The sequence below is a fragment of the Muscardinus avellanarius genome (genome assembly GCF_963383645.1).
Source record: "Muscardinus avellanarius genome assembly, chromosome: 9".
NCBI lineage: Eukaryota > Metazoa > Chordata > Mammalia > Rodentia > Gliridae > Muscardinus > Muscardinus avellanarius.
The window spans coordinates 56,616,309-56,629,334 of record NC_137795.1 but is presented as its reverse complement, the minus strand read 5'-3'; the positions used below and the strand labels follow the sequence as shown (position 1 = coordinate 56,629,334).

Sequence of the window (13,026 nt, the reverse complement as noted above, 5' to 3'; positions counted from 1 at the left end):
TGCCGGGCTAATATGGCATCGTTTAATAACAGTATCTATTCAGAGAGTGTCATAAATATTGTATTCCATCAGATAAATCAGATAGAGAATTCTCTTAGAATACAAATTTAAAAGCTAAATAATGTCAATATTATTATCATCATTATTCTTGAAAGTGGGAGAGGTAAGAAGTGGGACTAAAACCCTGTTCTAAAACACTCTGACTCCCCTTCAACATTCTAAACCATTCACCACTTTTTCCTTCTCCCTTTCCACTTCATAATTCAGCTAGCTCATCTATTCTTCCTAATAGTTTCAAGTGTTATCTGTGTTCCACTGTTTCACCAAACTATAATTCTAACCTCCTAAAGCCAGTGGCCTTAAAATAATATTTACTTGGATGTCTTTCATTGTCATCTGAATTAGAAGAAAAATGATTGTTGTATATAGAAATAAAAATTTTAAAGCCTTAGTTTTGTGCCACTAACTTACTTTGGGATTTTTACAGGTTGTTAAAATGACCCTTTACTGTAATTGGGTCTAAAATCTAAAATCTATGAGCGTACATTATTAAATCAAAACAAAACAAAAAGTCCTCTTTCCTTCTAACTTTCCCTTCAATGCCAGTTTCTTGAATTTGATCTATTTTAACTTCTTAATTTTATCCATCCAGTAACCTTGGACTTATCTTTGATTTCTTCCTATCCTTTATCACCTTTATATAATCTATCATTGAGAGCCTCTACTTCCTTTAAAATATTTATTGACCTTTTTCTTTCTCTGGTTCCCGTCTTTGTCTTCCTATAGGTCTTCATTGCCTCAGCTCTGGTTTTATTTTTACTATCCAGTACTAGGGATTAAATTTAGGGGCATTCTGCCTCTGAGCTATACCCTCAGCCCTAGTTTTTATTCTTGATTTTGAAATAGGTTCTCACTAAGTTGCAGAGGGTCTTACTAAATAGCTGAGGCTGGCCTCAAACTGTCTCGGCCTCCCAAGTACTGGGATTAAAAGCATATGTCACCATCTGGCCGTGGTGGCACACGCTTGTAATCCCCACGCTTGGGAGGCAGAGACAGGAGGAACGCGCAGGTTTGAAGCCAGCCTCTCTGGCTTAAGAGATCCTGTTTCCAAATTAAAAAGTATAAAAAATAGATCTGGGAGTGTAGCCCGGAGGTAGAAGGGCTTCCAGGAACCCCAGTACCACCAAAAAAAGAAAAGAAAAGAAAAAGAAAAGCATATACCACGAAGCCTGGTTACCTTAGGTGCTCTTAAAGTACTATTTTGTTGGCTCTCATAATCTTGAGAGAATTATTATTTACATTTCACATTGGAGAATGAGAAGTCAGACAATAGCTCATATTTAAACAGCTCATGCAAGTGAGACTGAAACTCAGACGTGTCTGCCCAGCTCTCCACACCATTCTTGCCGGTGTTTGATACAACCCGGCGACCCCAAATCTGCCCTTTTGACTGCACATCCTCTGTTCTTGTAGCCTCTCAAAAGACAGGGTCAATGTCTACACACAATGTTGGGCAACATCGTACTAGGATGGGGGTCTGTTAGGTATAAGATAGACATGAGCAGGTGGCTAAAATGGAGGAAATCCTGAAGCACCTGGAGGAAGAGGCAAAACAGGTCCTCGGAAGTGAACACAGGTACAGTAAGAAAACTGCAGGGCGGTCCCGAGACTATACCGCCTGCGCGGCCTCACTCAGACCCCTCCCGGTGGGAAAGGGCAGAGACCATGTGGATTCATGAAGCTGAGGACAGAACACTCAGAGACACACATGCACACACGCACTCACATGCACGCACGCACACATACACGTACACTCACACGCACACATATTGGGGGAAAGGTTTCCAAGCTGAATAAATCTTGCCCTGTGAAAGACTTCATGCCATTTCCCACTCCAGTAAACAAATTGCTTCAGACCCTCTCTCTGGAGTGGAATTCTGTTCCATGCCACTTCTCACCCTGGGAAGGAGCCCTTTCTGAACGCTATCACACAACATGGCTCTTTCTCTGGAATGTAACCACCCTTTGCGACAGCCTTCTTTTATTACTTTGTCTTCACTTCCTTAAATAAACATCTTATATTTTCTGTTTGTGCTTTCTGTTTGAAATCTCAGGAAGCAAGGACTGAAGAAGAGAGGAGTACCCTGTAACCGTTATAGGTGAAAAAATATTACCTAGTAACAGGTCTGGAGCAAAGAATAGGACAGATAGAGAAAGTGGAATTAGGCAAACAATAGGGGTGCTCTAAGCCATCCAGCCAGGGTCAGGACAGACAGCAGGTCAAACATGTGAGGAGAGAAAGGCAGGCCAGAGAGAGAGAGGAGCCTGATGCTGCTAGAGCCCCAGCACCACAAGTTCTTTGGTTATCCTCCCTAGGTCTCCCTAGTTCAGGGAAACTACTTTAGAAATTACATGAGATTCTAATTATGAGGAGAGACCTGATGAGCTATGGCAAAATATTGGCTTACTCAGAGGACATTTTTGTTCATATTTACAAGAAATAGCCTTTTTTTTTTAGATATAGTCCAGTCCATGGTCCAAAGACCAAAGTCAATGGGGTCGTCTGGCCAGACTTAGACGTGTGGGAGGATGGAATACAGATGAACTGTGTTAATTGTTAAGAAGGAGTGTTATCTTAAGACTTTTCATTTAACCTCATATTTTACAACTTGAGATAAAGGATGAAGAAGGGACATTTCCAGGTCTCTTAGCTGCCAAGACCAGCATTCCATCATAATCCTAAACTTCTATTAAGAGTATCCCGAAATCCTAGTACTTGGGAGGCTAACACGGCAGGATCACAGGTTCAAGGACAGCTTCAACACATAGTAAGACTTTTAGCAACCTAATAAGATCTTGTTTGAAAACAAAAAGGCCTGAGAATATAGCTAAGAAGTAGAATACCCCTGAGTTCAATTCCTAGTACTATAGCCTATCATGTTGTTTGGAAGATTGACTGCCATTTTATGGTAGTTAAGGATTAAAGACTTTTTCTTTTATAAAACTAGACTTGTATTAGTATGGTCACTGACAGAAAATACTTGGTATAAGGCTATGCAGTCCAATTTGTTTAACACTAGCAATGTGTGGCTATTCAAATTTAAACTGATTGAAATTAAATAAGCTTAAAATTTGTTTCCTTATTTACACTAGCCATATTTCAAGTACTCAGCAGCTACATGGCTAGGAGCTACCATATTAGACAACACATATATAAAGCATTTCCATCAGTGCATAAATTTCTATTAGACAAGGCTGGTTTATAGTATTCTTTAGGGAAAGGGATACCTGGAGATTCAATCCAATGACAGTCTACCTCTAAAATATAACCCCAGCCCAATTTTATTTCTTATTTGGAAATAGGGCCTTACTAAGCTGCCCAGGCTCACTTCAAATCTGCAATTCTCCTGTCTCAACTTCCCAAATACTGGGGTTACAAGCATGTGCTACCACACCTGGCTTTAGTTTATAGTATTCTTACTTACAAATTTTGTACATTAGCCTGTAATCATGCAACACAGTTGTGAATTTCATTTACCACTCATATAGCATGTGGTTGTGAACTTCATTATTGAGTTTATAAAATTGTTGCCAGACTAAAAAGAATGACAGATAATTTACATTTCAACCACTAGGGTCTACATGAGTCTTTTTATTCCTCTTCAATATTATTACATCAACATGCTACTTTTTCTAGTTAGAAATATATATTTGAAGATTTTTTTTAAAAATTTTACTTTCTCTGCTTTTATTTTCAGTTTAAATTCCTACTGTTTACTTGAATATGATAAACTAGACTTTCATAAAGGGGATATGATATTTAGATTAAATGTTACACAAAATTAAATTTAATTTGCGATTGAGTATTTAACTGTTAAGATATAGATTCTAAGAATTATGCTTCTTTAACATGTTATTAAAATGAATCTATTAAAAACACTTAGAAAATTTCAAATCCTTAAATACATGGTATCTGTTAGAGTTTGTTCTTTGCCCTAGTTGGCATTTGAAGTTAGAAGATCGGTGCTAGGATCCTAGTTAGAAACCCTCGAAGGACTGTCTAATCCAGTTTCAAGACTTACGATGAATGAATCCTGATTCCTTCCTTGAGAAACGAAGCCACCTGCTAAATATGTTGCCAAAAGGATGAAAAAATTGCAAAGATGAAATCCTATAAGTAATTTTACATGAAGATTAAGACAGCTTCCCAGTTACCTTTATCCACTTAATTTTAGAACATACGAAGAAACAGGAATATAAACACAAATCAGAATGGTTACTAAGAGTTGAGTTTTGTTAGAACTTTAGGATAAAACTAAGAATTATGGCCACTTTAAAAATAAAAACGAACAATGATGCCTCTGATGCATGTGTTTCTGTTTTCCTTCCTGAAGTAAATGGGAACTTTTGTTTTATATTTTCATTTTTTCACATATGGAGGCAGTTTTCATTTAGAAGTTTTGTTGGGGTGCTCTTTTGTCGGTAAATTCTCCTCCTTCCACATGAAAGGACATTTTAAAAAATAGGAAAACGATATTATGGAAGAAATAAAGGAAAGTTAAAAATTCACTATCTGTTAAATTGTGGGGTAGGTGTGCTCATCTGGATGAGGAGACTCCCGGAGAGAAAGGCAAGCGTGTGTTCTGCAGGCCACGTGGGTTTATGCTGTTTCCCTTGGCAATGCCTCCTGGTGTCATGCTAGAACTTCATTTTAGCAAATGCATGATTTCAAACTCCATCCGTATTAGTGCATGTGTTTCAATGCCAAAGGAGGAAAATATGCTATAATAAAGCCCAGGTGCCTTTTGGTATGACTTTAAATTGTTTAATTCAGCAACTATGCACTAATAAAATGATACCTATTTTTTTACTCAAATTGGCAGCAAGTAAGGAAAGACTTTCTATCATAAAATACCAACATCAGTGTTCTAAGACAGGACCTTTGTGTAATCTGCAAGAAAGAAACTGTTCTTGAAACTTGTATTTATTTTTCACTCATAAGTGTGCTTATTATTTAAATCACAGAATGGAGTACTATTTGATACTCCTTTTTCCATAATTAGATTTTTTCATATAATAAACATTTGGCTTAACCATTTCTATCATTCCCCTGTAAAACAATTTTCTTACGAGACTCATAAAGTAACCAATTTTTAAGAAAGAGTTCAGTAAAACCAGCAGTGACTGAATAAACACAAAAGCATGCATGTTGTAGGTTATATATTAGTTGAAAGGTAAAAAGGAACAGCACTTGGAAAACTGTCTTCACTGTTTTTCTGTATTTATGTCATTAAAAAAAAATTGATGAAATGGGAACTGGTGTCTTATTCTACCTTTAAGCCATTACAAATGGCACTACCTGGCAATATCCGGATGCTATTTTTCATATTTAAAGGGATTGTCCTATACATTTCTGTAATAAGTCAAAAAACTGCCACAATTATTTTACTCCTGTTGGCCCCTGTACGTTCTGTTCTGTTTTACAATTTCTGCTCCTTTGTAGAACTCTACAAACAAGGGAAGACCCAGCAGCTAATGTCATCCTTTCCCCAACCTGAGTGCCTGAGAAAAGCTTTCCCAGGACTCTTGCCCTCACATCTGTATTCCCATTACCGGGGATGTTTTTCTGTTTTAAATCACCAAGTTCCCAATTTATTTTTGGAGAGAAGACTGAGTAAATTTTGTATTACTGTATGAATCGTGTACCTGCATGTTATTATTAAATTATAAATATAATTCAATTATTATGTAGATCTAATGGTATGCTTATATTACATTAGTTAACAGGTTGTATGGGTAACTTCTACTAAATTTATATTTAAGTGCTATAATAAGCGTTACTCACTTATACCCATTTTAAGGTTATATAGTTGTTGAGATAAAGACACCTAATCATATTCCTATAATTTCTGCATAATTTCAGGTTTATCCCTGTTTGCTCTTTTAATTACTTAATAAGTTATATTTATTATTTTAGTTTGTATTCACCCATATGTCCCCATATCAACATTATTGGCCATGGTTAATAAATCTGTCTATATTTTTCCCCCATGTACAGAATGGTAGTCTATGTTAGTGACTCTTAAATTTAGATGTTTATAAGAATCACCAAGCCGGTGTGGTGGCGCACGCTTGTAATCCCAGCATTCGGAGGCTGAGATCAGAGGATAGTGCTTCGCAGACAGCCTCAGCTACTTAGTGACCCTCTGCAACTCAGTGAGACCCGGTTTCAAAATAAAGAATAAAAAATAGGGCAGGTGGTGTAGCTCGGAGGTCGAATGCCCCTGGGTTCCATCACCAGACCTGCAAAAAAAAAAAAAAAAAAAAAAAAAAAAGAATCACCTATTATAGGGTTTTAATTATTTTTATGTTTATGTATGTTTAAAATACAGCTAGAGATATTTTCTTCCTCTTTGGTGATATTGGATTTAGGCATTTGTAAATGAAAAAAGTTCTATATATTTTTTATCATTTCCTGATCTATGTCTGTGGGAACCCAAATTAGGTTGGATGCAACAAATCCAGGCCTTCTTCTTAGCCATGTCTCAATCAAATGTCAATATTCCTCAATTCAAACTAACAGTCAAGAGTCAGTTATGATTCATTTTTGTTTCCCTTGATTCTAGCAGTATTTTTAATACAATAGAAATTAAATAATTTTTGTTTTCATTAATTTGTTAAAACCCTACTCCTCCATTTATAAGAATAGTTGCTTTTCACAGGAACTTTCTTTTTTAAGAAATTATGTTTAGCCCAGTGCAGTGGCACACACCTATAATCATGGTACTTGGGAGGCTAAGACAACAGGAGGATCATTGCAGGTTCAAGGCCAACCTAAGTAACTTAATGAAACCCTATTTCAAAACAAACAATTAGAAGGACTGAGGGTGTAGCCCAGAGGTAGAATACTCCTAGTGTCAATTCCTAGAAATCATATTTAAATGAAAACTCAAAAGTATTAATTTCTGACTAAAAAGAATTTTTATTTTTCTCTAGAATTAAAAACCAAGGGTTTATGAATTGTCAACAACGTGAAAAAGACTGAGAAAGGGAAACAAAACAAAACAAACCTTGAGTAGAATTGTTAACAGGTCTTGCCAATTTAAGACCAATTAGAAAAAAAAAATTTTAAAGTTCCATTTGGTTTTCTAAAATTTTATGTAACTTTCTAGATCCATACCAAAGTGAAATTATCAGTAGTCTCAGAGTCCACTGGAATTTTAAATTCTGAAAAATAGCAGAGAAATAATAAAGAATAGAAAAAAAAGTCAGTGAAAATAATTTTCCTCTTCTCTTTTCCTCTAAAGGCTTCTCATTCAGGCAGAGAAAGGATTGAGTGAGAGACACAGGGCTGACCCCAGAGAGGACAGGACAATGACTCCACTCCCCACTACTTGGAATCCATTCTCAACCTTTGTCCACTGAAGAAGGCTATTATGAAGCTTTCTTTTATTGGGCTTTTGAACAATTGCTGTACATTTGCAAGGGAACGATTTTCAATACTCCCAAGTTAAAGCCCTAGAGAAGGCAATATTGATCTTCTTCACCTGGCACCGATTTATTTTTCTTTTGGAGCCCTTTCTGTCTTTTCTTGAGCTTCTAATTCTTACTCAGAGCTTTTTGCTTCCTTTAAGGTGCCTCACATTTTCTTTTAAAGTCCTTCCTTCATTCTTCAATAGCCATCTTCTCTGTCTTCTTTGCTTTTACTCCAAAGATTCATTCTTTTTCTGAGTAATTTCAGCCAATTACAGATGTTACCTAGTTAATTTATAATTATATAAAACCAAGATTTAAAGCACTCAATGTTTTTAAATAAGAGATTTGTCACTGAAGCAAAGCCCAGTTTTTTTATTGCAAATACTTTTTTTACCCATATTATAGACATCTTTCCATGCCAGTATATATAGACTTTCTTCAATTTAATAACCATGTTATTCTCTTAAGTACATGATGTGATGCTCAGTTTTTTTGTTTCTTTAATGACAAATCTCATCATCACTATCTTAGTTATAAATCACTTATATTGAATGAAAATTATATTTCAGCCACTACTCAATGCCAGATTCCTTATGTGTGTTAACTCTTGGTCATCATAATAGCTGCCCTTCTAAGCAGATGATATTGGGGGCCTCATATTGCATGTGAGAAAATTGAGGCATAGATAAGGTAAATAATTTGCCTAAAGTCACCTTTACAATAAGTGGCAGAAACAAACAGAAAGAATGCCTTCAGAGCCTATCTTGGAGGTGATCCACACACTATTGGTTGTTCTCATTTTTTTGCCCTTGTGCAACTTCAAAGAATGCAGAGAAGAACACCATATGTGTCAAAATTTGGCATTATGTATAGTTTTTCATAATCTCTTTATAAAAAACACATGTTTTTACAGTAGAAACTCCAACATATAGAAGGACAACATAAACTCATAGAATCTCCAAGTTTGAAAAACTTTAAAGTAGATTCATTAACATTTGAGTTAATGATGGGCCACATATTCCATGTATGACAGTCCTTCATAAAATAATATTGCCTATTGACATTACAGCCATCTTAGTTCATGCAATTACATTCTATGATGTGGGAATAATAATGACAAAATTGGCTAACAATGCATTTTTCAGAACTATCCCTGTCATTAAGTGATGTATGACTATGATTTAGTGGAACGGTAACAATTGTGTGCATCAACCATTCATGTTCTCGCTTGCTCTGTAATTCTCAGAGAATGTATTCAGTACCTTCTTATGCCATTACATGTTTCTACATTATATAATATTTATTTGTCTATGCCCTTGATGGCCCACATTTGACTTATGGATCTTTTTTTTTATTATGCTGAGAATTGTTGAAAACACTGGTACTGTTATGGCTGAATTATCCCACTGTTTTGATTTATAGCATTTTCTTTTAAACAGGAGCAAAATTTATTGGAACTTTCCCCATATCAGACACCTACAATCCAGATGATGATAAAATATATTTCTTCTTTCGCGAATCATCTCAAGAGGGCAGCACTTCAGATAAGACCATTCTTTCTCGAGTTGGAAGAGTTTGTAAGGCAAGGCATTTTTATTTATTTATTTTACTTAAGGCATATGTGTTTATGTTGGAACAATTAGCCATGCAATATCAAAATGAAAACCAATGTCTATTATTCATAAAGTTGTAGGATAGATTCAAACTATCATTATGTATGTAATTTTGTGAGATCCATAAGTTAAAAAAAGTCAAATGTTTTAAATATTACAAGTTATTTTGCAGTGCTGAACTGTCCCCCTGATATGAGTTACACCTTTTAGAAGTTTATTTCTTTCAGTGAGGGGCTGTATCTTTACTAGTTATTGGTATTCCCTGTAAGATCACTACATGGTCCTGATCCAGGAGGGTTAAAATGTTATCATACAATGTTAAACAGTCTTGTTTTAGAAATACAAGTAACTTAACATAATCACCAGAGTAACTTAAACACTTCAATAATATTCTGTATATTATCAAACTACACATCACATGTAAAATTATATATTATACATGGACAAAACAAAATATGCTTATATTTTTACTATATTAAATATTTTCTAGACAACTAATCTAGATTAAGTTCTGAGAGAAATAAAGAGGAAAGAATAAACAGGCATAGTGGCACATGCCTGTAATCCCAGTACTTGGGAGGCCTGGACAGATCAAGGGTAGCCTCAGTAAGCAGTGAGACTCTCATTGAAAGACCATGTCTCAAAAGAAAAAAAAAAAAATTGGGCTGGGCGTTTACATTGGAGATAAAATGCCCCTAGGTTCAATCCTCAGTATCACAAAAGAAGAAAAAAAAAACCGAAAACATATATTTTGAAGAACACTGCAATTTAATTTTAATATTGCCATTTAATGTAAATTATAGTTAACTGGAGAAACTATTAGACACTTTCATTTTGTGTCATTGGGGCTTTCATTTAATAGAATGCAAGCTTTATAGAATAATAATTCTTCTGGAATCATATATCTTTATTTCAGCATATTTTTGCCTAGATTTACATTTATATAAAACAACATTTTTATAGACATACACTTTCAGCATAAACTCAGCTATTAAGAGCAAATGCTGTTAAGTTAATAAATACTCTCAGTGGGAAGCTCTCTTTGGTCTTGTGAAAACTTTTCATTTTCTTCTATCACTTTTTGTTTCAATCTGTACCCTCAGGCTTCTGAACACTTTCAGAGAAAGAAATACAAATCATCATTGCACTTAAAAGTGCTAATGAAAACATGGCTTTTGAATGAGTCCAACTTGAAAGTCCAGATACTTCCTTACCTAGTATCCCAGCCAATCATGCTTCTTACACTGATCCCCTAAGCCCCCAGGGGACAGAGTCTCCAAAAAAAAAGCATCCTCATTCTTTCAGAGTCTAAGAATGCACAGTAATTTCTCTTGAAGCCTCTTGCATAGAGATGAATGGACATTGCTTGGAGTAGTCTTAGTGTGTTAGTGTATTGAAGCATGCTTATAACAACAGCATTCTGACCCTGAAAAGTGGTGCCATAGATTGGCATTATCTGTATAAATGAACTATGTTAAATATGTCATAAGATACTTACAATTAATTAAATATATATTCAAGAGTCACTTTCCGATGAACATATATACCAAGATAGTGTGTTTGTGAGTCATTTCATGCTTATTGCTTGATAGACCTAATACATTTGATTGAAATCCACTTATAACAAAATCATATTTTTATCTTAGCATAAATACAAAGCTGATTTTAGAGGTAGACATATATCTTAAAGTTTAGTTGTTTTACTTATAAATTTCTTCTTCTTCTTCTTTTTTTTTTTTTTTGGTGGTACTGGAGTTCCTGGAAACCCTTCTACCTACGGACTACACTCCCAGACGTATTTTTTATACTTTTTTATTTGGAAATAAGGTCTCTTAAGCCAGTGTGGCTGGCTTAGAACCTGCGCAATCCTCTTGTCTCCGCCTCCCAAACGCGGGGATTACAAGCGTGCGCCACCATGCCCAGCTATACTTACAAATTTCTATATTAGAAGTGTAGCCTAGACTTTAATCACCAATCATGAAATATTTCATTTAAATTATGAGCAAATGCCTATAGAATTGAGAAGGCACAGAAAACTGTAGTGAGTTTTCCAACTTAAAAAAAATCTGAGACCACACGGCAAGATTTTGTCATACTATTGTTCATTTGTTCTTGAATAAAAAGCTAACAAGTTGTGCGATAAATAAGGACATGTGATAGATGAATTTACTTTGCAAAAACATCGATTCTTCACTCATTAGTATAGCTCTCCACTTTGTCACTCTTTTAAGTGAGCATTTTCAGAATTTCTCACTATACATGTGATCCATTGGCCAAATGCTTATAATATTTGGTTCTAATTTTGTTTTGCAATTTCTTAATTAGAGCAATTCTGCCCTTGCTTATAAATTTTATTTGAGAAGTTAGAATTAAATTGTTAAAAAATTAAGCATTTTTAGGTACATATTTTAATTATATTAAAAATGACTTAAAAACTTAAAAAAAACTTGTATGTGCTATGTCCTACAAAACAATAGCAAATTTAATAATTTCTAAAAACTTGGAATTGCTTTTGCTCTTATTTTCCCATAAAAATAATAAATTGGTTCCCCTGACATTATTTAGCAGTTATCCCTTACTTTGTTTTTAAAACCCCTAAATGTGATCATAATATTGCTTTTCAGACAGACAGGTAATATTGTCCTATATTTTAGAAATATCTTCATGTCTGTTTTTTAGACATTATATCTTTTTATGTTTGTTACCAACTGTTAGTAAATTACCTTAAAATAATAAATTGGTCTTAAACTTTCAACTTTAATAAAATGATGGATGATATTATTAGCTAATCTATATTTAATAGTTTAGGATCATAGAATATGAGAGCACTTGGGATAAATTGGAGTTAAGTACTTGTGGTTACCTGGGTATGGTGGTGCACGCTTGTAATCCCAATACTTGGGAGGCTGAGATAGGAGGATCACAGGTGTGAGGACATCCTAAGCAAGTACTGAGACTCTCATCCACCTAATGAGACCATGTTTCCAAATAAAAATAAAATAGGGCTGGAAGTATGAGTTGGAGGTAGAATGCCCCTGGGTTCCATCCACAAAACAATAAATAATAATAATAATAATAATAATAATAATAATATTGCCTTTCTACTTTTGACAAATGATATCAGAATGCAAGCCTATATATGAAAAAATGAGTTGATAGTTATGAGAAAAGATATAAGAAGGAAGAAATGTTAGAATTAAGATTAACCACCATATGCTTTACTGAGCTTATCAAGTTTTATAGTAATGTGGAAGTCTTGTATAATATTTTTCCACCAGCATTTTCCACAGTACATATTTGGAAATATTCCAAGTTTTTTACTTCTTTTCACTGTTGTTTGCTTTATTTTTAACTGAATAATTTATCACAATGAAAACTGCTGACAATTTAAGAGATCTCTACTTCTGACATTATTAAACTAAACAAAATGTTAAATTGATTTGTAAAAATATCTGCCAAAGCTATTACTATTAGACCAAACAGGACAGTGATGAAGGAAACAGGCTAGGTGAGAAGGGAGTTTTGATAATAGGGAAATATCACACAAAAACATTATAAAGGAATTTTTACAGAAGAAGAATAAATGTTTTTAATTTTGTAAGCCATTTACTGTCATTTCACTGTTTCGGAAACAGCAACAAAATCTAAAATAAGTTTTGTGCCATACTAGGCAAGTCATGTAGATAAGAAGCCACTATCTATTTTCTTTAAAAACTTAGTAAGCCAGGCATGGTGGCATATGCTTGGAAGACTGAGACAAAGATCACAGGTTCAGGGCTAGCCTCAGCTATTTAGTGAGATCCTCCACAACTTAGTGAGTTCTTGTTTCAAAATAAAGAATAAAAATAGGGCTGAGAGTATAGCTTGAAGTTAGAATGTTCCTAGGTTCCATCTCTGGTACCACAAAATAAGTGAATAAGTAAACAGTAAATAACTT

At 34.6% G+C, this 13,026-nt stretch overlaps 1 protein-coding gene across 1 annotated transcript in view; it reads left to right on the top strand.

The window, feature by feature from the left end:
* SEMA3D (semaphorin 3D) overlaps positions 1-13,026 on the top strand; it is a gene marked incomplete at both ends in the record, with an annotated part of 140,803 nt that overhangs the window by 66,366 nt on the left and 61,411 nt on the right. Inside the window, one exon of the mRNA XM_080700828.1 lies at positions 8,916-9,058. Coding sequence (XP_080556954.1) covers positions 8,916-9,058 — 143 coding nt within the window. The remainder of the gene's footprint in view (positions 1-8,915; positions 9,059-13,026) is intronic.